The sequence below is a fragment of the Salvia splendens genome, chromosome 17 (genome assembly GCF_004379255.2).
Source record: "Salvia splendens isolate huo1 chromosome 17, SspV2, whole genome shotgun sequence".
In the NCBI taxonomy this organism is placed as follows: Eukaryota; Viridiplantae; Streptophyta; class Magnoliopsida; order Lamiales; family Lamiaceae; genus Salvia; species Salvia splendens.
Genome location: NC_056048.1, coordinates 14108882 through 14136835, shown reverse-complemented (window position 1 = coordinate 14136835; position 27954 = coordinate 14108882). Strand labels below are relative to the sequence as shown.

The 27954-nt window shown below is 42.8% G+C and overlaps 1 protein-coding gene across 1 annotated transcript; it reads right to left on the bottom strand.

The window, feature by feature from the left end:
- Positions 1–59: 59 nt before the first annotated feature.
- On the bottom strand, positions 60–27909 carry LOC121774338 (protein FAR1-RELATED SEQUENCE 5-like). The gene is made up of 5 exons (XM_042171230.1): positions 27784–27909; positions 27616–27688; positions 1569–1710; positions 261–1126; positions 60–67 (listed from the first exon to the last, which is right to left on the bottom strand). Exons 1-5 carry the CDS (start codon positions 27907–27909, stop codon positions 60–62), a joined length of 1215 nt encoding a protein of 404 aa, XP_042027164.1.
- Between the last annotated feature and the right edge of the window lie 45 nt (positions 27910–27954).

Sequence of the window (27954 nt, the reverse complement as noted above, 5' to 3'; positions counted from 1 at the left end):
ACTGGGACGGACTTTTATGGCAAAAAGTGACTCTTAAACTGGGACGGAGGGAGTATCATTTATCTGACTGAAAAATAGAGTTTTTACAAAATAAGGTTAAAAATGGAGCACATGTTCAAATGGTTGTATCTCCTAAGATGGTAGACCATGGGCTGCCTTTAGTAAAGAGCTCTTCAACCACCTTCGACCAAAATATTTCTCAGGAATGAGATTAGCAGACTTATTCTTCAACAAACAAAATATATGACAGCATAACAAACCAATTCTGGAAAACTTCTTACAACTACAGTCGAATGTGTCTTGTTTACAATCATACTTAACATCCCATGTTCTATCATATTGGTCATTGGCCTTATGCATCTTGATGTTATCCTCAACAGTTATCGAAACAATCTCACATACCATACTTATTTCCTGTTGTACATGTTTGAAAATAGAATCAGTGTAGATTGTAGATGCATGCTTCTCAATAGGCAATTGGGTTGACAAATCAGGAATAGTTGAGTAATCCAAGTAGTTCAATCGTGAATTGACATTCCTTTGATCTCCCACAGCATAGTTAAAGAAATTGATGAACTGTACAAGATTTGCACGAGGCTTTGTGTAGTTTTTAAAAAAGCTATTCTCTGATTCAGACATTGATGTAGTCCTAAGAAGCGACCTCATGGGAAAATCTTGAAAATAAGCAGGAACCCAGAATTCTCTATCTTCAAACATCGATCCAAACCAGTGGACGTCTTCTAATCCATACCGTTCCATAATATCATTCCATATTATATCAAACTCATCAGGCTGTAACAAATCAGACCAAACACATGCATTCAACTCTTTTTTGAAATCTTCATTACCAAGCAAGGATTTGGGCAACTTATCTGACACCTTAACCATAATATGCCACATGCACCATCGGTGCCTTGTTTGTAAAAGTACTTGTTGAACAACAAGTTTCATCCCCCAATCTTGATCAGTGATAATCAATTTGGGTGCTACCCCCATACATCGAACAAAACAGCCAAACAACCAAGCATATGAGTCTCTACCTTCACTTGATAACAATCCAGCTCCAAATGTAACTGCTCTGGAATGGTTATCTTTTCCAGTGAATGGAGCAAAAATCATGCAATACCTTCAGAACATAACATAAAAATGAATTATATTTTCATACATACAGAAAAGTATCATTTTATCAGCTAAGAATATCATTTTATCAGCCGAAAGTATCATTTTATGTCTTTTAGCAACAAAAGTAATATATCTGTTAGTGTTGTATGTTGAGTCAAATGAAATTACATCTCCAAACATATAATAATTTCGTCTTGAAATAGCATCAGCCCAGAAGAGTTTAGTTAACTTTCCATGAGATCCTATCTCAATTTCATAATAGAAGGCATCCGATGATTCCTTTTGAGAATGCATATAATCAAAAATCATTTGAGCATCTGAACCATCAATATTGGACATAATATCGCGATAACCATTTCTAATATCAATAATATCACATCCAACATTTTCAGGTCCCCATTATCTCCTTCAGAAGTTTGAATGTGAGTGTTGGACCAATATTACACCTGCCACAATCCTCCATAAACCTCCGATGGATAGGATCCAGACTGCGATTGGCCGTCATAAAATGCCTATGCTCATCCGCAACCATTAAGTGATTATGATACTCCACAAACTGACAAACCTCATACCCTTTGCTCATGCCATCTGAAAAATATCTCAAGTTGAGCTTAGCAAGACGTTCACACCTAAATGACCGACACCCCTGCGCTTCTTAACAGACACTTCAGTTGATTTGGATGCATCACCAAGTATAAAATTCTTAGAGCCTTGTCTGCTGCAAGCCAAATACTGCCACTTAATAATACCATGAACTGATTTGTTGCCCAGTTTACGAATGCCAAAACCAACTGAACGAGCATAATGTTCATAGAAATCAGATGCTTCTACTAATGTATTGAATTTCATACCAATCATTGGCTTCAAAGCATCATCACTAACAGGAATGTACATACCTACAAATCAGTAAAACTATCATTTTATCAACTCAGATTATCATTCTATCGGGCAAAACTATCATTTTATTTATGCAGTAAACCTAACATTTATAAGCCAAAGTATCATTTTATCAACTCAGACTATCATTCTATCCGTCATTCTATCTGGCAAAACTATCATTTTATCAACTCAGAGTATCATTCTATCGGCAAAAGTATCATTTTATCAACTCAGAGTATCATTCTATGAAGCAAAACTATCATTTTATGCAGTACACCTAACATTTATAAGCCAAAAGTATCATCTTAACTACCAATCATTGGCTTCAAAGCATCATCACAAACAGGAATGTACATACCTACAAATCAGTAAAAGTATCATTTTATCAACTCAGAGTATCATTCTATGCGACAAAACTATCATTTTATAAACCAAAACTATCATTTTATCAACTCAGAGTAACATTCTATCCGGCAAAACTATCATTTTATCAACTCAGAGTATCATTCTATCCGGCAAAACTATCATTTTATTAACTCAGAGTATCATTCTATCCTGCTAAACTATCATTTTATCAACTTAGAGTATCATTCTATCCGACAAAAGTATCATTTTATCAACTCAGAGTATCATTCTATCTGACAAAACTATCATTTTATACAGTACACCTAACATTTATAAGCCAAAAGTATCATCTTAACACTACATAATATAATTAAATATGAAGCTCAATACATCAGAAACATAAACCAATTGATAGCTAATATTATTCTAAAATCAAATTCAATACATGAAGCAAAACAATCAATACATTAAAATATGAACACAATCAATAAGCTAAATAATAGATGATGATTGTTACCTTCGTTATTTGCTACAGACTCCATCGAAGCGAATTCTGACAACAATTGAACATGTAATCAATGAAAATAAGAACGCAAAATTGAAAACATCACACCGATCACAATTCACAATTATGCGAGAAATATGGAAACAAAATCTTGAGATTATGGAATAATGAACCAAATCGGATTCAAATCTGGGAACAAAATCGATGAGAAGAGGAATATGGAAACAAAATCGCTGAGAAAGAGGAGAGAATCGAACTGAGAGAGAATTAAAGAATGGAGCGAAATTCAGAAATTAAATGAGGGAAAAGACATATTTATCCTCTACGCCTTGTATAGAATGCTGGGGGAGGGGGGTGGTGTAGGGTGGGAGAAGCAATGCCGCGTTGTATAGAATGCTGCGGAATAATATACAGTGCATATGGATAATTTTGATATGATTAATATACATAAATATTTTTATCTAAAATCCCAAAATTTGGAGAATACTAAACTTTGCTTGTTGTATTGTACACATTATTAATTAGAGGTAATGAGTTGTGGAAAACGTTTTCGACGAATGAAAATAGCATTACTTTTAAGAAATGAAAGGAATAATACTGATCTTCAATTTTTGATTTGGAGATTTTAGCTTGTTAATAAAATCGCAACAAATTGAAAGTTGTATTGAAAGCTAATATTATCATATAAAATGATAGTTTCAGAAGGTAAAATGATAGTTGCACTTGATAAAATGATAGTTTCAAGGGATAAAATGATAGTTTCAGAAGGTAAAATGATAGTTGCACTTCATTCTTGTTCACAAAACACATCACTCTTATTCTGATTTTACTTCACTCTTGTTCACAAAACATATCACTTTTTTCAAAAAATACATCACTCTTATTCTGATTTTACTTCACTCTTGTTCACAAAACACATCACTCTTGTTCAGAAAACACTTCACTCTTGTTCACAATACACATCACTCTTGTTCAGAAAACACTTCACTCTTTTTCACAAAACACATCACTCTTGTTCAAAAAACACTTCACTCTTGTTCACAAAACACATCACTCTTGTTTAGAAAACACTTCACTCTTATTCTGATTTTACTTCACTCTTGTTCGGAAAACACATCACTCTTGTTCGGAAAACACTTCACTCTTGTTCACAAAACACATCACTCTTGTTCAGAAAACACTTCACTCTTTTTCACAAAACACATCAATCTTGTTCAAAAAATACTTCACTCTTATTCACAAAACACATCACTCTTATTCTGATTTTACTTCACTCTTGTTCACAAAACACATCACTCTTGTTCAGAAAACACATCACTCTTATTCTGATTTTACTTCACTCTTGTTCACAAAACACATCACTCTTGTTCACAAAACACTTCACTCTTATTCTGATTTTACTTCACTCTTGTTCACAAAACACATCACTCTTGTTCGGAAAACACTTCACTCTTGTTCACAAAACACATCACTCTTGTTCAGAAAACACTTCACTCTTTTTCACAAAACACATCACTTTACATCAGTGAAACAACTATAAATCAGTGAAACAACTAGAAATTATAATGAACAAAAATAAAAAAATATCGAAGGAACAACAGTAATTATGAAGAAGCTTGAATCCCATCCCACAATATGCAGTAATAAAACATATAGTAGTTGGAAATCTTAAACGATTACCAAAACATGGAGTATTAGTGTTGTGTGAGTTGGGCTAGTGGGTGTGGTGTTGAATTGGTTGTTGAGTTGAGAAAGAGGCAGGCCACTGCACAGTCATCAACCTCTGAAGTTGGATACTTATTCATCCATGCAATTCAACTTTCATTTCAGGGGATAAAATGATAGTTTCAGGGGATAAAATGATAGTTTCAGAAGGTAACATGATAGTTGCACTTGATAAAATGATAGTTTCAGGGGATAAAATGATAGTTTCAGAAGGTAAAATGATAGTTTCAGGGGATAAAATGATAGTTTCAGAAGGTAAAATGATAGTTGCACTTGATAAAATGATAGTTTCAGGGGATAAAAGTATAAGTATCATTTTATCAACTCAGAGTATCATTCTATCCGGCAAAACTATCATTTTATCAACTCAGAGTATCATTCTATCCGGCAAAACTATCATTTTAGCATCATTACAATGAAGAACATGTAGACAACTATGTATTGGATAGCTCATCAAATATACAAAAAATGATTTTTTTATGTTTAACTACTAAGCAAGATTACACATAAAAAAGACACTAAAACCTCTTTCAAATTTTTTTTTACTGAACATATAAAGAAGATCTCACCCATTCGAATAAAATCATCATCAAATTAATTATAAAACTGAGTTGATGCTGAGTTTAGTTTCAGCTGATATTACAAAAGAAAGATATATATATATATAGTTTTGAGGTGTACCAATCAAATTGTACATGCACCCTCTTTCTCATTTTTTACGGTACAATTATTTTTGGAATGAAATTAAGACTCTCTAGCTTTGTCTAACGACGGTGGCGAGGAGAGTCAACATTTCACGGCCCCTTCTTCCGGGAAGAGACGGTGCGATTCTGTTCCAGATCCGGCGTCGTCTGCCGCTTCAGAAGCTTCATCAACCAGAATTCTTCCCTCAACACCATCAAATCTGGGAACAAAATCGATGAGAAGATGAATATGGAAACAAAATTGCTGAGAAAGAGGAGAGAATCGAACTGAGAGAGAATGAAAGAATGGAGCGAAATTCAGAAATTAAATGAGAGAAATGACATATTTACCCCCTGCGCCTTTTTTTTTGAAGTAAATCTAAGTTTGAATCTCAGCCACAAGATTAGAAAATATGTGTGGTCCGGATTTGGTTATAGGGTTATCACACAAATTGGGGGTTATCATATGATCACAACTATATATATATATATATATATATATATATATATATATAGAGGTGTGATCAAATACAAACTCTCTAAAATACAAACTATACAAACTATGTCACCGGAGTGTACAAATTCTGTCACCGGAGTGTACAAATTATGTCAACGGACTGTACAAATTCTGTCACCGGGGGTCGATGTCAACGGAATGTACAAATTATGTCACCGGGGGATGTACGGAGTGTACAAATTCTGTCGACGGGGGTGTCCAAATTCTGATTTTTCGATGTCAAAATGTTGACATTAGAAAAATCTCTTATATTAACCGGTGATTAATTGTATTAAGTGAGTATGATTAAAGTTTGTATAGTTTGTATTTTAGAGAGTTTGTATTTTATCACACCCCTATATATATATATATATATATATATATTATCAGCTTTTGTTGAAAGGGTGGGGTTGTAATCTACTCATTTGTTTTGCTTGAATCTAGTACTGTGTTTGGGAGGTTGAGATTCCATACTATTTCTGGTGTATTTTAATATTTTCTCTTATTTTATGACCTCAAAAAACCATTTTTTATATTCTTCCAAATGCATACGTTTGATACGTAAGATGTTGTAATAGGAAAAAGCTAATAAACAATTAAAGGATTACTTTGTTACTATCATATTTTAAAGTCACGTAAATATTTAAATAAGAAGAAATGTTACAACCTTCACATATATTAGAAAAGATAAAATTCTTATTCTTTTTATTTATAAACAATTAATCAAAATCCAATTATTTACCTTGGCCCAACAACAAACCCACGTATCCTCATATTAGAATAAGAGTGAACTAGAAAACTAATACCCAGAAAATGGGGTTTGCATCTTTTTAGTACTCAATATTTACAAAATCACATTTTCAGTCAAAAAGTTCCATAAAGCCCGAGTTTAGTCTCGATTTTTACTATTCAACCCTTTAGCCCTTGAGGGGTATATTTGTCCATTTAGTTTGATTTGAGGATCAAACTTGTGATTTTTTAATGTTTATGTACTTCTTTTGTGATTTTTCAAGGGCCCAAAAAGCTTTGTGGTATTATTAAATCTTTGTATATTATCTCAAAACAAATTATTTAAATCTTTGTAGTGTTATTTAAAAATGAATTATTTAAGTCTTTGTAGTATTATTTAAATTATTGCATTAGTATCGAAAAAATAATATGTGTTTGTATTAAAATCTCATAGTATTATTTTTATTATGCGGTATTAGACTCTAATTCTATACACACGAATTTTGACCAGATATTTTTTTTAATTATCAATGTTATCAATCGCCGGGGCCAGTGACTAGTCCTTGAGCTGATTTGTAGGTAAACTTAAAACATAGACAGGAAAAAGTCATGAAGTCTGACTTTGTATGCAATAGCTACCAAAACTAGTTTCCACCTAAATAAAATATTATGTGACATGTTGGAATATGTAGTAGATTAAAATGACAACGTTTTGTTTTGAGGTGGAAAATCAGAATGTCTAGATGGACCAAAAACATAACGTTTCGATTATGACATGGATGAAAAACAAGTTAAATTAATTTGAAGTTTTGGACAAAACAAAACTTCTCTATTCTCCTCTTATTGACGTCTATCGTTTCCTCACATCACTGTTCCTGAAAACAAAGCCATTCTTAGGGTTGAACTTGCCTTAAGCTCCTAAAAACAAACACTCAAAAACACATGGATAGGAATGGATATCTAGGACTATATAGGCAATCAAACCAGCCCTAAGTGGAGAATTTACACTAGTTGAGGTCACTGAGGTACGAGTGTATTGCATATGACCTATATAATAATTGGTCCACCGGTTGCATCCTTCAATTGCAGAGCAACGAAGCCTGGGTTCCATCACCCACTTCTTTCTTACACACATATCTTAGCACTTTGTTTTTTTTTTCTCTTTGTTACATTTTCTTTTCACTCATTTTGTAGCCTCTTTTTTTTACAATCTTTTATATATCTATTTTGACGTTGTTTTTATTTTTATTATTTTTTTTACTATTTGTTACATATTTTTCACTCATTTGTAGCTCTCTTATAGAATTGTTTTCTTAAATTTGTAATTTTTTCTTGCTATAGAATCATACTATATAAAAAATATTTTGGATATAAATACGAGAAATAATTTCTATACAAAATGTTAGGATGCATGTCTTTTTTATATTAAAGTAATTGAAATATTTCCTCGAATAAATTAAAAGATAGCTTTTAATAAAATAACATATTATGCAAAAAGTAAAATAATTTTTTCAATAATTATTTTTTATATATGATAAAGTTTCTTAAGCAAAAAATTAAAAACAAAGATTTTTTTAAAAAACCGAATAAAGAGAAGAAAATCGATCACTCAGATTTTGAAGTTCTGTATTGTTGTTACACCTTATCATACCCCCGAATCAAGAATCCTGGATCCGAGAAACACCAAGACGAACCTTCTCAAGTATGGCCGAAAGATGTCATTCATGAGACTCTGACATTTGTGAGGCCAAATGGCATGACAGTGAACTCATAATGGTCATCATGAGTTCTAAAAGCAGTTTTTGTTATGTCATCTTTCTCCATCCTAATCTGATGATAACCTGCCCTTTGGTCTGTGATGAGTCCGCGAATTTTTGATGGTGAAGAATGCTGGAAGATGCAGATCACGACACAGAGATTTTACGTGGTTCGATTTACTGAGGTAAATCTACGTCCACGGGAAGAAATGAGGGCAGAGTTGTATTGCTTGATCTGTTTTCTTACAGCTTACAATACAGACTTGCTATTTTGTATTTTATCTCTAGAAAGCGAGAGAGTCTAACCCTATCTATCTGATCTAGGTTCTATTTATACAAAGGACCAAGATCGTGGCATGCAGCCATTTACTAGGTAGTGGATGTCGTGGAGATCGTGGCGATCTTGCATGGGTCCACTATCCTGCATGAGTTAATGACTGCTTGACACCACTAAATAGATCGTGGGTGTAGTGGAGGTGGAAATCCTGCATGAGTCCACTATCTCCTAGTTCGGTCGAATACTGAGACCGAACTGCTGAATTATTGCCGAGCAGCTTTTGCCGATCTGAGAGTAGAGCTTGATGCCGACCTGAGAGCAGAGTTTGATTGGTTGGCTTTTACCGAGCTGTAGGCTGGGGCCGAACTCTTTGGTTGTGCCGAACTGAACTCTTTAGTCATGCCGGGCTGATACTCTTTAGTCATGCCGAACTGATACTCTTTCTTGGGCTTTAGGCTGATGGGCTTTACTGCTGTTGGGCTTGTTTAGTACGTACTCCATCACTACCCCCCCCCGGAAAGCGAAGTGAATCACTTCGGCATTCTGGATAAAGGTACGGGGTAAGTTGATGTTTGTCCTCGGTCTGATGAAGTGAACTCTTCTTTGACCGGACTTGGTTTGCGTCCTAATTTGGCGAGTTTTATCGCTCGGATCGAACTTTCCGTTGTCCTAATTTGGGGATCGGACTTTCCCTTGTCCTAATTCGGCGAGTTTTATCGCGTGGATCGGACTTTCCCTTGTCCTAATTCAGGCAAGTTTTATCGCGTGAATCGGACATTTGTTGCAGTTCGTTTCAGACGAAGTGCTTGATTTTTGAGCCGAATTGTGGTCTTGTATCCTCTTTAGAAGCTTGGACTTCACAATCGTTGGCTTGTTGCAGCTCGTTTCAGACGAACTGCTTGTTTAAGATGAATTGTGGTCTTGTATCTTCTGTAGAAGCTTTGACTCACAATCGTTGGCTTATTGCAGCTCGTTTCAGACGAACTGCTTGTTTAAGCTGAATTGTGGTCTTGTATCTTCTGTAGAAGCTTTGACTCACAATCGTTGGCTTGTATATGTTCTAAGAAGGGGATCAGCCTTCGAAGAACAAGATACCTCAGTAACATTTGTAAGAGACGACACGCACAGAGACAGACAAAACACACAGACAAAACGCACAGAGACAAATAAAGACCAAGTAAACCAAATAAAGCACATTGACTGAACAGGACTCAAGACTGACTGACCGGACTGTCTCTTACAAATGGAATTTTTTGAGGTTGGAAATGTGCCATGCTCGGGGTACCTGTTCTCCTGACATGTGAGCCAATTTGTAAGACCCTTTGCCGAGGACTTCTGACACCCGATATGGACCTTCCCATGTGGGTTCGAGCTTGCCCAGCTTTTCTGCTCGGCTTACTTCGTTGTTTCTCAAGACGAGATCTCCCACTTGAAATTGCAGCTTCTTCACCCTTTGGTTATAATACCGGGCTACTTGCTCCTTGTACTTGGCTGCTTTTATGCATGCCAATTCTCTTCTTTCTTCGGCAAGATCTAGCTCGGCTCTCAGTCCGTCGTCATTCATTTCTGAGGAGAAATTTAGAGTTCGGGGACTGGGTACGCCGATCTCCACCGGAATCACGGCTTCAGTGCCGTACACCAGACTGTACGGAGTTTCACCGTTGGAGGTTGTGGGTGTAGTTCGGTAGGACCATAGGACTTGAGGGAGATTTTCTACCCATTGTCCTTTGGCTTGTTCTAACCGAGCTTTTAACCCTTTCACCAGGATACGATTTGTTACCTCCGTTTGTCCGTTTGCTTGTGGATGAGAGACCGAAGTGAACCGCTGTTGAATATTCAGCTCTTGGCACCAATTCTTGAACGTCTTGTCGGTGAACTGAGTCCCGTTATCCGAGATGAGGATGTGGGGTATGCCAAATCGGCACACTATGTTCTTCCAGACGAAATCCAATGCCTTCGAGCTCGTTATCGTAGCTAATGGTTCAGCTTCCACCCACTTCGTAAAGTAGTCCACGGCAACGATTAGGAATTTCATTTGCCGAGGAGCTTGAGGAAGTGGTCCCACTATGTCTATGCCCCATTGCATGAAAGGCCAAGGGCTCTGCATAGTGGATAGATCGGTCTGCGGCATCCTTGGGATGTTTGCATGGATTTGGCACTTCGGGCAGGTCTTGACGAGCTGCACTGCTTCTTGTACCAAGGTTGGCCAATAATATCCCCATCTTAGAACTTTTTTGGCTAAAGCTCTAGCTCCGATGTGGCTACCGCACGATCCTTCATGAACTTCTCTGAGGATGTAGTCCGTCTCTTCTGGTCCTACGCACCGCAATAACGGCTGGAGGTAAGACTTTCTAAAGAGGACTCCTTCATGAAGTTCGTACCGAAGTGCTCGGCACGTGATCTTCCGAGCTTCTCTCTTATCCTCGGGCAATTGTCCTTGATCCAGATACTGCAAGATCGGCGTCATCCAGTTCGGCGAGCTGGATACTGAATGTACCTCAGCTTCATCAATGCTTCGATGCATTAATTCTTCCGCCTTTGAGCTCGGATCTGAGGCCAACTTACTTAAGGTATCTGCTCGGCTATTTTCCGCTCTGGGAATGCGGATTATCCGAAAATAGGAGAAACTTCGGCTGATGCTTTGCGCTTTGTCCAAATACTTCTTCATTCTCTCGTCACGAGCTTCACTTGTACCCAACATGTGATTTACTATGACTTGTGAATCACAATGGACTTTGAGAGATTTGATGAGCAGACTTTGCGCTAACTGGAGTCCGGCCAGGAGGGCTTCGTACTCGGCTTCATTATTAGTAGTGGGGAATAGGAACCGAAGTGAGTAGGTTACCTCGTGTCCGTCAGGAGCGACAAGTAAAATACCAGCTCCGCTTCCCATCTTGTTTGAAGCTCCATCTACGAATCCGCTCCAGCAGTCCGGCGGCTCTTCTTTGGATTCCAAGGGCTGTGCTAGTTCGGCATTGGCAGAATTTTTCTGTTCGGCAATGACAGGGATTGCTTGATCGAACTTGGCCTCTGCAAGAAAATCTGCCAAGGCTTGTCCCTTGATGGCTTTCCGAGGTAGGTACTCGATTGAGTGTTCTCCCAGCTCTATGGCCCATTTGGCGATTCTGCCTGATGCTTCTGGCTTGGTCAAAACTTGCCGAAGAGGCAGATCGGTTAAGACGCATACCTTGTGAGCATAGAAGTATGGCCGCAGTCTCCTTGCTGCATTTACTAACGCCAGAGCAATTTTTTCCAGAGGTTGATACCTTGTTTCTGGACCTCTTAATGCTCGGCTTGTAAAGTAGATGGGAAACTGCTTTAGGCCTTCTTCTCGTACAAGCACCGCACTAATGGTTTGATCGGATGCCGCTAAGTATAAGAAAATCACTTCGGCATCTGTTGGAGCAGAGAGAATTGGAAGCTCGGCTAAATAACTTTTGAGCTCGTCAAAAGCCTTTTTCTGCTCTATGACTTCAGAGACGATTTAGTCTTCTCGGCAGGGAGAGCGTCAATAGTTAGGATTACTCCATCATATTGCGGCTCGTTATCGTCTTCGGGATCCCGTTGCCTTTTCGGATCCTGAGGAGCGTAGTTCGCACCTCCCTGTTTTTTGTTCTTTTTCGGCTGCTTGCTTTGGTATTTTTTTAATGTCCCTGCTTTCACAAGAGCATCAATACCTGCAGCCAAATGTCGGCACTCCTCGGTATCGTGACCGTGGTCTTGATGGAATGAGCAATATTGATCCTGAGGTCGCCGCGCGGTCGATTTCGTCATCCGCCTTGGTTTTTCGAACATATCGGAATGTAGTTCGAAAATTTCCGCTCTTGACTTGTTTAAGGGTACGAACTGAGCGGGCGGCTTCTCAGGATTGAGACGTGGTCCCAATCTGCCTTGTACCGGTGCCCTTTGAATTCTTTCAAAAGGAGTTCGGCGAGGAAGCCTCTGATCGCTATGATCGGGCTTCTTTTCGTCTCCTCTAGATGAGCTGTCTAAAGACCGTTTTCGACGGTCTGCCTCATCGGCACGGGCGAACTGGTCCGCAATGTCCCACATCTCTTGAGCTGTTTGCGGACTGCATTCCACGAGCTTTCTGTAGAGAGCTCCGGGAAGGATTCCATTTTGGAATGCCGAAATGACAAGTAGATCATTGAGATCATCTACTTGTAGGCATTCTTTGTGGAATCTCGTCAAAAAGTCGCTGATCTTTTCGTCGTGACCTTGACGTATAGAAAGCAGCTGAGCCGAAGTGATCCGGGCTTCCGCTTTCTGAAAGAACCTCCTGTGGAAAGCATCCATTAGATCTCGGTAGGATCTAATGCTGCCTTGAGGAAGGCTGTCGAACCACCTTCTGGCGTTCCCGATGAGCAGCTCGGGGAACAGCTTGCACATATGGACCTCATTGAGACCCTGGTTCGCCATATTATACTGATAGCGTCCCAAGAAGTCATGAGGATCCACTAGCCCGTCATAAGTCATTGACGGTGTCCGGTAGTTCCGCGGCAAAGGAGTTCGGGTGATATCGTCCGAGAACGGAGTCTTTAATGCTCCGTACATGGCGAACCCGATATCTCTTCGGTACGGAGGAGATGGAGTTCTCCTGTGGTTCCGGTACCGAGGAGGAACAGGAACATGTCGGGGTTGAGGATTCTTTCTCCTGGAAGACACGTCACTACTGCGGTAGTGACTTTCATGCCTAGATGAGGAGGGAGAATCCGTCGTTGTCTTCTCCGGCTGTTGGCTCTTCTGCAGGAAGGTTAAGAACTCCTCCTGCTTCTCGGCCAAGAACAGCTTGACAGCTTCATTTAAATCGGGCTGCTGGGAAGACTCGGTGCGATGACTCCTGGAGTGGCTTGTTCCTTCTTCGTGAGAACCGGAGGTAGATGTCTCCCGAGGCCGTTTTTCAGACCTGCGAGCTGGACTAGCTTCCTCATGGTTTTCACGAACGGTATTACGGGTAGTGTGTGATCTGGTATGCATTTTTTTGGGGTGGAAAAAGGGTCAAGAATTCGCTTTATCACAAATTTGGTTCTCTGTTTCCCACAGACGGCGCCAGTGATGAGTCCGCGAATTTTTGATGGTGATGAATGCAGGAAAATGCAGATCACGACACAGAGAATTTACGTGGTTCGATTTACTGAGGTAAATCTACGTCCACGGGAAGAAAAGAGGGCAGAGTTGTATTGCTTGATCTGTTTTCTACAGCTTACAATACAGACTTGCTATTTTATATTTGATCTCTAGAGAGCGAGAGAGTCTAACCCTATCTATCTGATCTAGGTTCTATTTATACAAAGGACCAAGATCGTGGCATGCAGCCATTTACTAGGTAGTGGATGTCGTGGAGATCGTGGCGATCTTGCATGGGTCCACTATCCTGCATGAGTTAATGACTGCTTGACACCACTAAATAGATCGTGGGTGTAGTGGAGGTGGAAATCCTGCATGAGTCCACTATCTCCTAGTTCGGTCGAATACTGAGACCGAACTGCTGAATTATTGCCGAGCAGCTTTTGCCGATCTGAGAGTAGAGCCAGCCATTTACTAGGTAGTGGATGTCGTGGAGATCGTGGCGATCTTGCATGGGTCCACTATCCTGCATGAGTTAATGACTGCTTGACACCACTAAATAGATCGTGGGTGTAGTGGAGGTGGAAATCCTGCATGAGTCCACTATCTCCTAGTTCGGTCGAATACTGAGACCGAACTGCTGAATTATTGCCGAGCAGCTTTTGCCGATCTGAGAGTAGAGCTTGATGCCGACCTGAGAGCAGAGTTTGATTGGTTGGCTTTTACCGAGCTGTAGGCTGGGGCCGAACTCTTTGGTTGTGCCGAGCTGAACTCTTTAGTCATGCCGGACTGATACTCTTTAGTCATGCCGAACTGATACTCTTTCTTGGGCTTTAGGCTGATGGGCTTTACTGCTGTTGGGCTTGTTTAGTACGTACTCCATCAGTCTATTTTTGAAAATATAGCAGCCCCATGTAGTTCTTCCAGAAGCTCATCAATCAAAGGATTAGGGTATTTATCCTTCACGGTGATCTTGTTCAACCTCCGGTAATCTACACACATCCTCCGAGAGCCATCTTTTTTCTTTACTAACACAACTGGAGAGGAAAAAAGACTAGTGCTAGGTTGGGTAAAACCTTGCTTCAGAAGATCAAAAACAATTTTTTCAATGATGTTTTTCTAAGCGCAGTGTGTCGATAAGGCCTTGAGTTTCCTGGGGAAACACCATTAGTGAGTACAATGTGGTGATTATGGGATCTCATAGATGGAAGTGCCTTAGGTTCTGCAAAAACGGGATTCTGACACTTCAAAAAAAATTGTATTTCGAAGGGAATTTCCATCTCAAATTCCCCCATCCACAGCTATTAATTCTGGAATTTCTTCTTCCACCATCCTAATACAGCAGAGCTGAATTCCCTGGCAGTTAGAAATGATTTTACTCATTTCCTTTTCAGACACAGCTTGCACTAGCTGATTCATTTGACTACCCCGCCGTACAATGCCTTCTTCCCAGTAGTTTAAACTCCATTATCAAATGCTTAAAATCCCATTGAAATAACCCCCAATGTCCCTAGCCATTGAATACCTAAGACCATATCACAATGATGGGGTGCGTACTAAACAAGCCCAACAGCAATGACGGCCCATCAGCCCAAAGCCCAAGGAAGAGTATGAGTTCGGCATTACCAAAGAGTTCGGCCTCAGCCTACAGCTCGGTAAAAGCCAACCAATCAAGCTCTGCTCTCAGGTCGGCATCAAGCTCTGCTCTCAGATCGGCAACCAAAGCAGTTCGGTCTCAGTATTCGACCGAACAAGGAGTTAGTGGACCCATACAGGATTTCCACAACTTCCAACACACCCACTACCACTTGGTGTCAACTCAGGCCACGATCGTAGGCCATGACCTACGCTACATCCACGATCTTAGGCCATGACCTACACGACATCCACGACTTAGGGTGGTGATGCAAGCCACGATCTTAGTTCAATATATAAATAGAACTTAGATCAGATAGAAGAAGGTTAAGCTCTCTAGAGATAAAATCATATAGCAAGTCTGTGTTGTAAGCTGTAATCCCAGATCAAGCAATACAATCTTGCCCTCCCTTCTTCCCGTGGACGTAGATTTACTTCAGTAAATCGAACCACGTAAATTCTTTGTGTCGTAGTCTTCATTCTCTACCAGCATTTACTAACATCAGAAATTCGCGGATTCATCACTGGCGCCGTCTGTGGGAACCAGAGAACAAAATTTGTGATAAAGCGAATTTTTGATCCATTTTTTCCACCCAAAAAATGCATACCAGATCGCAGAGTACCCGTATTCCTGCCCGTGAGAACCAGGAGGAAGCCAATCCATCCCATAGGTCTGGAAAACAGCCTAGGGATAAATCCACCACCAGTTCTCATGGCGAAGGAACAAGCCGCTCCAAAAATCGTCCCACTGAGTCTTCCCAGCAGCCTGATTTGAATGAGGCTGTCAAGCTGTTCTTGGCTGAGAAGCAGGATGAGTTCTTAGCCTTCCTGCAAAAGAGCCAAGAGCCGAAGACGAAAACGGAGGATTCTCCTTCCTCATCCAGACATGAAAGTCACTACCGCAGTAGTGCCGTGTCTTCCAGGAAGAAGAATCCTCAACCCCGACATATTCCTGTTCCTCCTCGGTACCGGAATCACAGGAGATCTCCATCTCCTCCATACCGAAGAGATGTCGGGTTCGCCATGTACGGAGCATTGAAGACTCCGTTCTCGGACGATATCACCCGAACTCCCCTTCCACAGAACTACCGAACTCCGTCGATAACCTATGACGGACTCGTGGATCCTCATGACTTCCTGGGACGCTATCAGTATAATATGGCGAACCAGGGTCTCAATGAGGTCCACATGTGCAAGCTGTTCCCCGAGCTGCTTATCGGGAACGCGAGAAGGTGGTTCGATAGCCTCCCCCAAGGCAGCATTAGATCTTACCGAGATCTAATGGATGCTTTCCACAGGAGGTTCTTTCAGAAAGCGGAAGCCCGGATCACTTCGGCTCAGCTGCTTTCTATACGTCAAGGTCGCGACGAAAGGATCAGCGACTTCATGACGAGATTCCACAAGGAATGCCTACAAGTAGATGATCTCAACGATCTACTTGTCATTTCGGCATTCCAAAATGGAATCCTGCCCGGAGCTCTCTACAGAAAGCTCGTGGAATGCAGTCCGCAAACAGCTCAAGAGATGTGGGACATTGCGGACCAGTTCTCCCGTGCCGATGAGGCTGACCGTCGCAAACGGTCTTTAGACAGCTCATCCCGAGGAGACAGGAGGAAGCCCGATCATAGCGATCAGGGACATCCTCGCCGAACTCCTTTTGGCGATCAGGGACATCCTCGCCGAACTCCTTTTGAAAGGATTCAAAGGACTCCGGTGCAAGACAGATTGGGACCCCGTCTCAATCCCGAGAAGCCGTCCGCTCAGTTCGTACCGCTGAACAAGCCGAGAGCGGAAATTTTCGAACTGCACTCTGACCTGTTCGAAAAGCCAAAGCGGATGACGAAATCAGCCGCGCGCCGACCCCAGGATAACTACTGCTCCTACCATCAAGACCACGGTCACGATACCGAGGAGTGCAGAAACTTGGCTGCAGGTATCGATGTTCTTGTGAGGGCAGGGACATTGAAAAAATACCAAAGCAAGCAGTCAAAGAAGAATAAGAAGCAGAGAGGTGCGAACTGCGCTCCTCAGGATCCGAAAAGGCAGCCGGATCCCGAAGACGATGACGAGCCGCAATATGATGGAGTAATCCTGACTATTGACGCTCTCTCTGCCGGGAAGACCAAGTCGTCCCTGAAGTCAGAGCGCAGAGGCTCCAATCGAGAGGAGCCAACGCATAAAAGGCTGAAGCAGGACGAAGTGATTACGTTCTCGGATGCTGATCCCGTCCCGGCCATCTCTCCTCACCAAGACGCCATTGTCATCCAAGCCGGAGTGGCAAACAAACTGATCCACAGGGTGTTTGTGGATACAGGAGCGTCAGTCAGCATTCTTTTCAAAGAGTGCTTCGACAAACTAGAAGTGGACCCAGCTCGGCTCAGTCCGGCTCCGCTTCCCCTGAAGAGCTTCGCCCAGGAGGACACCCGCCCTGAAGGTATTATCAGCCTTCCGATCACGGTGGGGAAAGCGCCTACTAGCTCCAGTACGATGATTGAGTTTTTCGTGGTGAAAGCTCGGTCCCCGTACAACGTCATCCTGGGAAGAGACTGGCTCAACACAGTTCGGGCCATTTGCTCCACTTATCACCTCACCATCAAGATCCCTACTAAAGGAGGGATAGCGGTCATCCGAGGTGACCAAAAGAGAGCAAAGGAATGTCTGCAAATTGCGCTTAGAAGTGCCGAGCAGTCAGATCGGCACCACCAAGCATAGCAATCACAGCAGCCGGAGTCAGAGGCAATGACCGAAGTCATACCGGAGCCGAATTCGATGACAGTTCAGCTGTACGAAGACGATCCATCCAGAACGGTTAAGATCGGCTTCGCGGGAACGCCTCTACTTCGGGAAAAAACCATCCAGCTCCTCAAGGAGTATAAAGACGTCTTTGCATGGTCTCCGTTGGACATGACCGGAGTGCCCCCCGAGGTAATCACTCATCGGTTAAATATTGATCCTTCGGTCCGGCCGGTAAAACAGAAGCAAAGACTCTTTGCGGCAGAACGAAGTCAAGTCATCCATGACGAAGTCCGTCAATTATTGAAGGCGGATGTGTTATTCGAAGTGAAGTATCCTTCGTGGGTGGCCAATCCTGTCATGATCAAGAAAAAGGAAGGAGGATGGCGGATGTGCATAGATTTCACCGATCTAAATAAGCACTGTCCCAAAGATTGCTATCCCCTTTCGAACATAGATAAAAAAGTAGAAGCTTTGATAGGCTTTGAAATTTTTTGTTTTCTTGATCTATACAAAGGATACCATCAAGTTTTACTGGATGAGATTGACGCTTCAAAAACGGCCTTCATTACTGATTTCGGCATTTTCGCTTATAAAAAGATGCCATTCGGTTTAAAGAATGCCGGAGCCACTTATCAAAGGATGGTAGACAAGCTTTTTCGGCACCTGATTGGAAAGGAGGTCGAAGTGTATGTTGACGATATAGTCGTCAAAAGCAAAAGCACTTCGGAGTACGAGCACAACCTCAAGTCCACTCTCAACGTGCTCAAGAAAGCCAACCTCAAACTTAATCCCCAAAAGTGTACCTTTTTGGTAGATTCGGGAAAGTTTCTGGGTTGTTGGGTTTCAAAGGACGGACTCAAGGCAAACCCCTCAAAAGTTCAAGTCGTTCAGAACATGGCAATGCCGAAGTCCATACATGACGTGCAAAGGCTAACCGGATGTCTAGCCGCACTGAATCGATTCCTTTCCCAAGCAGCCGAAAAGCAACTGCCGTTCTTCAAGGTGTTGAAAAAGGCACCAAAGTTCGAGTGGGGAGCCGAGCAGAAAAAGGCCTTTGACGAGCTCAAAAGTTATCTAGCCGAGCTTCCTATTCTCTCTGCTCCAACCGAAGCCGAAGTAATATTCTTATACTTAGCGGCATCGGATCAAACCATCAGCGCGGTGCTTGTACGAGAAGAAGGCCTAAAGCAGCTTCCCATCTATTTTACAAGCCGAGCATTAAGAGGTCCAGAAACCAGGTATCAACCTCTGGAAAAGATTGCTCTGGCATTAGTAAATGCAGCAAGGAGACTGCGGCCATACTTCTATGCTCACAAGGTATGCGTCTTAACTGATCTGCCACTTCGGCAAGTGTTGACCAAACCAGAAGCATCAGGCAGAATCGCCAAGTGGGCTATAGAGTTGGGAGAGCACACAATTGAATATCTACCTCGGAAAGCCATCAAGGGACAAGCCTTGGCAGATTTTCTTGCAGAAGCAAAGTTCGATCAAGCAATTCCTGTTATTGCCGAACAGAAGAATTCCGCCAATGCCGAACTAGCACAGCCCTTGGAATCCGAAGTAGAGCCGCCGGACTGCTGGAGCGGATTCGTAGATGGAGCTTCAAACAAGATGGGAAGTGGAGCTGGTATTCTACTTGTCGCTCCCGACGGACACGAGGTAACCTACTCACTTCGGTTCCTATTCCCCACTACTAATAATGAAGCCGAGTACGAAGCCCTCCTGGCCGGACTCCAGTTAGCGCAAAGTCTGCTCGTCAAATCTCTCAAAGTCCATTGTGATTCACAAGTCATAGTAAATCACATGTTGGGCACAAGTGAAGCTCGTGACGAGAGAATGAAGAAGTATTTGGACAAAGCGCAAAGCATCAGCCGAAATTTCTCCTATTTTCGGATAATCCGCATTCCCAGAGCGGAAAATAGCCGAGCAGATACCTTAAGTAAGTTGGCCTCAGATCCGAGCTCAAAGGCGGAAGAATTAATGCATCGAAGCATTGATGAAGCCGAGGTACATTCAGTATCCAGCTCGCCGAACTGGATGACGCCGATCTTGCAGTATCTGGATCAAGGACAATTGCCCGAGGATAAGAGAGAAGCTCGGAAGATCACGTGCCGAGCACTTCGGTACGAACTTCATGAAGGAGTCCTCTTTAGAAAGTCTTACCTCCAGCCGTTATTGCGGTGCGTAGGACCAGAAGAGACGGACTACATCCTCAGAGAAGTTCATGAAGGATCATGCGGTAGCCACATCGGAGCCAGAGCTTTAGCTACAAAAGTTCTGAGATGGGGATATTATTGGCCAACCATGGTACAAGAGGCAGTGCAGCTCGTCAAGAAGTGTACGAAGTGCCAAATTCATGCAAATGTCCCAAGGATGCCGCAGACCGATCTATACACTATGCAAAGCCCTTGGCCTTTCATGCAATGGGGCATAGACATAGTGGGACCACTTCCTCAAGCTCCTCGGCAAATGAAATTCCTTATCGTTGCCGTGGACTACTTCACGAAGTGGGTGGAGGCTGAACCATTAGCTACGATAACGAGCTCAAAGGCATTGGACTTCGTCTGGAAGAACATAGTGTGCCGATTTGGCATACCCCACATCCTCATCTCGGATAATGGGACTCAGTTCACCGACAAGACGTTCAAGAATTGGTGCCAAGAGCTGAACATTCAACAGCGGTTCACTTCGGTCTCCCATCCCCAAGCAAACGGACAAACGGAAGTAACGAACCGGATTCTGGTGAAAGGGTTAAAAGCTCGGTTAGAACAAGCCAAAGGACAATGGGTAGAAAATCTCCCTCAAGTCCTATGGTCCTACCGAACTACACCCAAAACCTCCAACGGTGAAACTCCGTATAGTCTGGTGTACGGCACTGAAGCCGTAATTCCGGTGGAGATCGGCGTACCCAGTCCCCGAACTCTAAATTTCTCCTCAGAAATGAATGACGACGGACTGAGAGCAGAACTAGATCTCGCCGAAGAAAGAAGAGAATTGGCGTGCATAAAAGCAGCCAAGTATAAGGAGCAAGTAGCCCGGTATTATAACCAAAGGGTGAAAAAGCTTCAATTTCAAGTGGGAGATCTCGTCTTGAGAAACAACGAAGTAAGCCGAGCAGAAAAGCTGGGCAAACTCGAACCCACATGGGAGGGTCCATATCGGGTGTCAGAAGTCCTCGGCAAAGGGTCTTATAAATTGACTCACATGTCAGGAGAACAAGTACCCCGAACATGGCACGTCTCCAACCTCAAGAAGTTCCACTTGTAAGAGACAAAAGTCCGGTCAGTCCGTCTTGTGTCTAGCTCGGTCATAGGGGTATATGTTTTTATTTGTTTGTTTCTTACTTGTACCTTTTACTTGTCGTTTTTTAAAAAAAAAAGAGGTTTAAAGTTTTTTTCCTTCGTCTTTTTCATTTTTTCTCTCTGTGTTTTGTCTCTATGTGCTTGTCGTCTCTTACAAATGGTACCAAGGTATATCGTTCTTTAAAGACTGATCCCCTTTTTAGATCGATTATTAAAGACTATTGTGAGTCCAAGCTTCTAAGGAGGATATAAGACCACAATTCAGCTTAACAAGCAGTCCGTCTGAAACGAACTGCAATAAGCCAACGATTGTGAGTCCAAGCTTCCAAGGAGGATACAAGACCGCAATTCAGCTTAACAAGCACTTCGTCTGAAACGAACTGCAATAAGCCAACGATTGTGAGTCCAAGCTTCTCAGGAAGATACAAGACCACAATTCGGCTTAAGAAATAAGCACTTCGTCTGAAACGAACTGCAATAAGGGAAAGTCCGATCCACGCGATAAACCTCGCCGAATTAGGACGACCAAGTTCGGTCAAAGAAGTTTACCTCATAAGACCGGGGACGACCATGTCTAGTCAAAGAGGTTTACTGCATAAGACCACTTCGGTTAACTGGGAAAGTCCGATCCACGCGATAAAACTCGCCGAATTAGGACAAGGGAAAGTTCGATCCCGGCGACAAAAATCGCCAAATTAGAACACAAACCAAGTCCGGTCAAAGATGTTTATTTCATCAGACCAAAGACGAGTCCGGTCAAAGATGTTTATTTCATCAGACCAAAGACGAGTCCGGTCAAAGATGTTTATTTCATCAGACCAAGGACCAAGTCCGGTCAAAGAAGTTTACTTCATAAGACCAAGGACCAAGTCCGGTCAAAGAAGTTTACTTCATAAGACCGAGGACAAGTACGATGAAATTTTTTCGCTAAGCTGTAAATACAGTGTTAGAAGCGAAAACAAAATTTCATTTTTCAAATCTTGTTCGGCATACAACTCAGCTACCCTACAAAATGGCGTTACGCTATTACAAAGGACTATTCTACTGTCCAGGGTTGCTGAAGTTAAGCCACCTATCTGCAAAATCCTCTGGAAGCCGAGTTCGGTTGTTCCGAGCAGATGAAGAATAAGCAGGTCGACGAGATGCTATCCTCGACCCAACACCTCTTCCGCGAGCCCCAGAAGCTCTAACCCCTCGGCGATGAAGAGTCTCTGCAATAAGCATCTGCTGATCTTGCTCGCTCATAGTCACAACTCCTCGGCGAATTTCAGTCCGTCCCTGTCTTGACGATTCCGGTTGCTCCTGAGCCCGTTCTCGTCTTGACGTTTCCGGCTGTTCCGGAGTTCGTTGTTGACTTGGAGTAGGATTTTGAACAAGGGAACCAGAGGCTTGATCTGGAGTGCGAGCATCTGTTGGCGGGAAATGCCTAAGGAATCTCTCGATTGCGGGACGCCGGGAAAGAATGATGTCGTACCGAGAAGCCCAGCGCCGTAATGATTTCACAACTTGTTGGCAAGCCGAGCTCTCCAGCGCATTGTTCCTCCGGAGTACATGATATTCCTCCCACAGTTCGTCAACTCGACTCTGAACATCTGATATGGTCACTCCCCCGCGCACACGGATGTAATCCTCGTACGCAGTCCTCTCAGCAATGGTCGTATTCAGCTCGGCCTCCAGATCCTTCTTATCGGACTCTAAGTCCTTATTATCGGCATCCAGCTTCACTAAACGAGCCAGAAGCTCGTCATTCTTCGTCTGATCGGCTATAGCTCTTTTCTCAGCTTCGTCTAAAGCCGAAGAGTACAGCCGTTTCCAGTGAAGTATCTCCATCTCCTTGAGTACAAAGCAGCTATATTAGTTCGGCAGCTGTACCGAGCAGATAGTAAAATACAACAAGAATAAAGGCGAGTACGAAAAGCTATACGAAGACAAGTGTAGAGAATTTTTCATTCACAAGGAAAATTTTTTACACTAGGAGGGCTTCAAGGCCATTTTACAAGGAAGAAACTAGACTAAGAGAAGGGAGACGAAATCATACTCCGCCAGCTTCGTCTCCGGCTCCTTGGTCTGGTTCAGCTTCTTTCTCCTGAGCTACCTCAGCCTCGGCCTCGCATCCTGCCGGCCTCGCCTCCGCCTCCTGATCGGCTTCCTTCTCCGGATGCCCGGCCCGCTCGACTTCGGCCTCCAGCTCCAGCGGCTCGGCCTCACCCTCTCCGTTGTAAGTCGAAGCGGGTGAAACGGGTCCCACGGAGGCAAAGATAGCCTCCAGGTTCTCGTCCCGATCAGCTCGACAACTCCGGACTCGGTCTGCAGAAAGCAGGACCGAGGATGAAGCGAGCTCCTCAAGGAGCGGCAGATTCTGAAGCCGAGCTGCTATCTCTCGGCTGTACAGAGGCAGCACGACGTCGGCCCCCTGCTCGCCCTTATCGGTAATTAGCCTTACCAGACTACCGACAAAGGCCGAGAACTGGCTGCTCAAAAAGAGTTTCTCCGTGTAAACACGGAGAGCCTCCCCCTGGGCAGCCACGGCGGCAGCCTCCTTCTGAGCCTCCCGGTGCTTCGTCTGCTCTTGCAGGATGATGAGCTGGTTTTTTGGCTGACCGGGCTTCATCCTGAGCCGAGATCCTAGCAGCTCGGGCCCTCTCAAATTTGGCCTCAGCCTGTTCGGCCAGACTACGAGCAAGATGCATCTTCTTCTGCATCTCCTCGTAGTCGTGGGATGCTTTGGAGAGCTCCACGGAGACGAGCTTGGCTCTCTGAAGATGAACAAGGAAAAAACTCAACAGAATGGCCATCAAAAAATGTGGAAAAGAAGCCAAGTCAGAAAGCTTACCTCCACAAAATTCGTCGGCCATTGAAAAGGCTCAGGGACGTGTTCCGGGATGTCTGCAACCACCTCGGAGATGACCAGGTCTTTCCCCGGCACTCTTGGGGACTCATGAAATTTCCCCTTCCCTTTAGCCGAACACGACTCCGGCACTTTCGGATCCGAAGAAGAGGTTTTTTGCCTCTTCGGATTCTTCTCGGCTTCAGACGCCGAGCGAGGGGCTCTCTGCCTCTCCGGCTCCACAAGCTCGGAGGACTTTCGGATAGCCTTGTTCAGCATGTACACTGCCAAAAAGCAAGAAAGCAAGGTTAGTTTTCTTCGTTAAAGCAGTAGAGCATAAAGATAAAGAGAAATCCTCACCCTCGGCCTCTTCGTCCGAAGACGAGATGTCGAACACGACGTCGCCCTTGACGAGCTCAGACTCCGTGTATTGTTTCCTAACTATGGGAATCTTGTTGAGCTCGCCATCGAGCTCGTCCAACGGTTCAGGCCGAGGATGACGGATAACGGACTTCGGCCCTCTCCAGGGAAAACTAGGAGCCGCGGTCCTATCATAGTAGAAGAAGCGGTTTTGCCACTTCGGCCACTTCGTTTTACAAAAGGCCCTAAAGGGCTGTACAGGGATCAAGTAAAACCAAGACCCCTTCCTCTTAAATTGAAAGAATTTAAGGATCGCCTTCAAAGACAAATCCCTTCCTAACCTACGGAGTTCGGCAGCGAAGGCCGACAAGTGCCTCCAAGAGTTCGGAGTCACCTGGCCTAAAGGAAGCTGAAAAAAATCTAGTAAATCTATAAAGGCAGAAGGGAGGGGGAAACGAAGCCCGCATTCTAAGCAGGCCTCGTACACGGTGGCGTAACCCTCCGGCGGGGAGTCAGCCCTATGATCACCGTCAGGTACCACCGCCTTCCCCCCAGGAAAAAAGTATTTTTCGGGTAGGGATATCACAGTATCCTTACTCAAAATACTATGGAAATACTCTACGGTCTTCTCCCCGGACTCTTTCCGGCCAGAAGACCCCTTACCGCCTCTCCTAACGCTACCCGACTCCGAAGAAGAAGAAGAAGAAGACATTTTTCTTACTTTTTGAAGGTGAAGAAAGTCTGAAGAAATTCTTGAAAGCGGAGAGAGAATTTTCGCAAAAAAGAGAGAGTGCAGAAGAAGCAGTCGCAAAAGTGCTTCAATGATGAAGAAAGGAGGTATTTATCAGATTCGGCGAAGATTTCAAAATCGTCGCACCGTTTCGAATCCCACCTTTTCAGGATTCAACGGCCGGATTTTACTGTCGCATTTAATGCAAGGCACGTCCCCTGACATCAGCCTCCCCCTTGCCTTTATCCAGAATGCCGAAGTGACTCACTTCGCCGAAGTGATTCACTTCGCCCTTCGGGGGGGGTAGTGATGGGGTGCGTACTAAACAAGCCCAACAGCAATGACGGCCCATCAGCCCAAAGCCCAAGGAAGAGTATGAGTTCGGCATTACCAAAGAGTTCGGCCTCAGCCTACAGCTCGGTAAAAGCCAACCAATCAAGCTCTGCTCTCAGGTCGGCATCAAGCTCTGCTCTCAGATCGGCAACCAAAGCAGTTCGGTCTCAGTATTCGACCGAACAAGGAGTTAGTGGACCCATACAGGATTTCCACAACTTCCAACACACCCACTACCACTTGGTGTCAACTCAGGCCACGATCGTAGGCCATGACCTACGCTACATCCACGATCTTAGGCCATGACCTACACGACATCCACGACTTAGGGTGGTGATGCAAGCCACGATCTTAGTTCAATGTATAAATAGAACTTAGATAAGATAGAAGAAGGTTAAGCTCTCTAGAGATAAAATCATATAGCAAGTCTGTGTTGTAAGCTGTAATCCCAGATCAAGCAATACAATCTTGCCCTCCCTTCTTCCCGTGGACGTAGATTTACTTCAGTAAATCGAACCACGTAAATTCTTTGTGCCGTAGTCTTCATTCTCTACCAGCATTTACTAACATCAGAAATTCGCGGATTCATCACACAATTTGAAGGGGTTGGCAGCGAAAGCGTGCGTTCAAACGGATCACATAATAATTCTGATCTATTTAGCAGATTATTTAGAGAAATTCTATTCGCGTAATTCTCACATGTATCAGGCTCATAACTTGAATTTAAACATGCTCTAGCACAAATAATCCCTAAAACACGCTTGCTACGGAGTTAGCCAATTTACCTCGTTGATTCACTGAAGAATCGAAGATGGCTCGCGTCTTCTCCACGTGAAGATCTTGAGTACTAAACCACGGATCTTCTGACTGGTTCCCGGACTGTAATCTAATATCAGTGTGGGCTGATCTCACAAGAATACTAGGCCTTAAATAAAGAATACGGAAACTGCTCACGGAGAGAGCAAAAACGTCCCCTATGATGGATAGGAGTTGGACGAGAATTCTTGGAGAAAATAATGTGTATTTTCTATCTCCTTTATTCTTCTATTTATATTAAGTCACATATTAGTCAGGGATCTTTGGACGAATTTAGATATGGCCTCCCCCAATTAGCTTTTTACTAATTAAATTGAACCTACAATTTAATATAAGTTTATATTGGAATATTACGAGCAGCCACTACAGAAGTAATATTGCATTGCCCATCCAAATCCGAAATTACAAGTATTCCGGGTTTCCATTTGTTTGTCATTAATTTCTCGCGCTTAAGATAAAAACGTCCATTAATTAATCAATGTCTGCTATGGATTTAATTAATTAACATATTATTATCTCCAAGAGTAGACTTAGCAAGAAACGCTTATTTATTATTCATAGAGTAATCAAACTCCAACTAGCTAGGTTCCGAATAATAAAACCTTGTTTCGAACTCTTCTTGTGGACGTTATCAAACGAGACTCACCTCGTGCACAATTCAATATAGTAGCATTCCTAGCACCGCTAGATATTAATCACCACTACCCAATATACCAGGATTCTTGAGTTGCGAAAAACCCGCACCTTTTGGTAAGTCAAAGTAGTGCATAATCAATACCGTATGCTCAATGCTAACATACGTTGATTAAGAAATTAATTATCAAGACCTCATCTTTCAGTAGATAGCATAAAGACTCGTCTTGCTGTTAGATCTAATTCAGTGCTATACCACACCTACGTCATCTTATTTCAGTAAGGCTTAGAAATATGCGGACTGACATTGCAATCTTTCACGATAGGTAGTCTAGGCCTATCTAGGTTGTGAAATTCTTATTTTTCTTTGTTCAGAGCTGACCGTGTTACCTTAAAGTGGACGACGCCCACAACCGGTCTACTAAAACAAAGACTTAGACTTTGTTACGTTGCCTATACATTTATATGTGCTATAAACATCCATTAAATGTAAAACATAACAACATTATAACAAAAATAATCTGTTTTATTCCTTTGGAAAATAACATATAGAGTTTTACGGTATTCAATCACACGAAATGTGATTTCTAGTATACAAACTCTAACACAATTTCCCAAAGGCAATAAGAACACATCAGTGATGAGTATGCCTCAGTACCCATTTCAAGCCCTTGCACAGAATCACATTTCAATCTATTCCCATCAGCCACATCTACCATCACTGATTTGACCTGAGTCAGTGTAAGATCCAAACCTTTAGTAAGGTGAAGATCCAAAAAGTTGTGTTGCCAGAGTCGATAAGAATATCCACAGCCTTCTTTCCCACTTTTCCAATGATTCTCATAGTTCTAAATCCTTTAGAAACCGATCCACTAATAACATGAATAGAAATCAGTAGATTATCATCATCATCAGTATGTTCTTCACCAACACAATCAGTCTCACCCGCCATTATTTACCCAGCAACAACATCATCCACTTCCAGACGATATAGTTG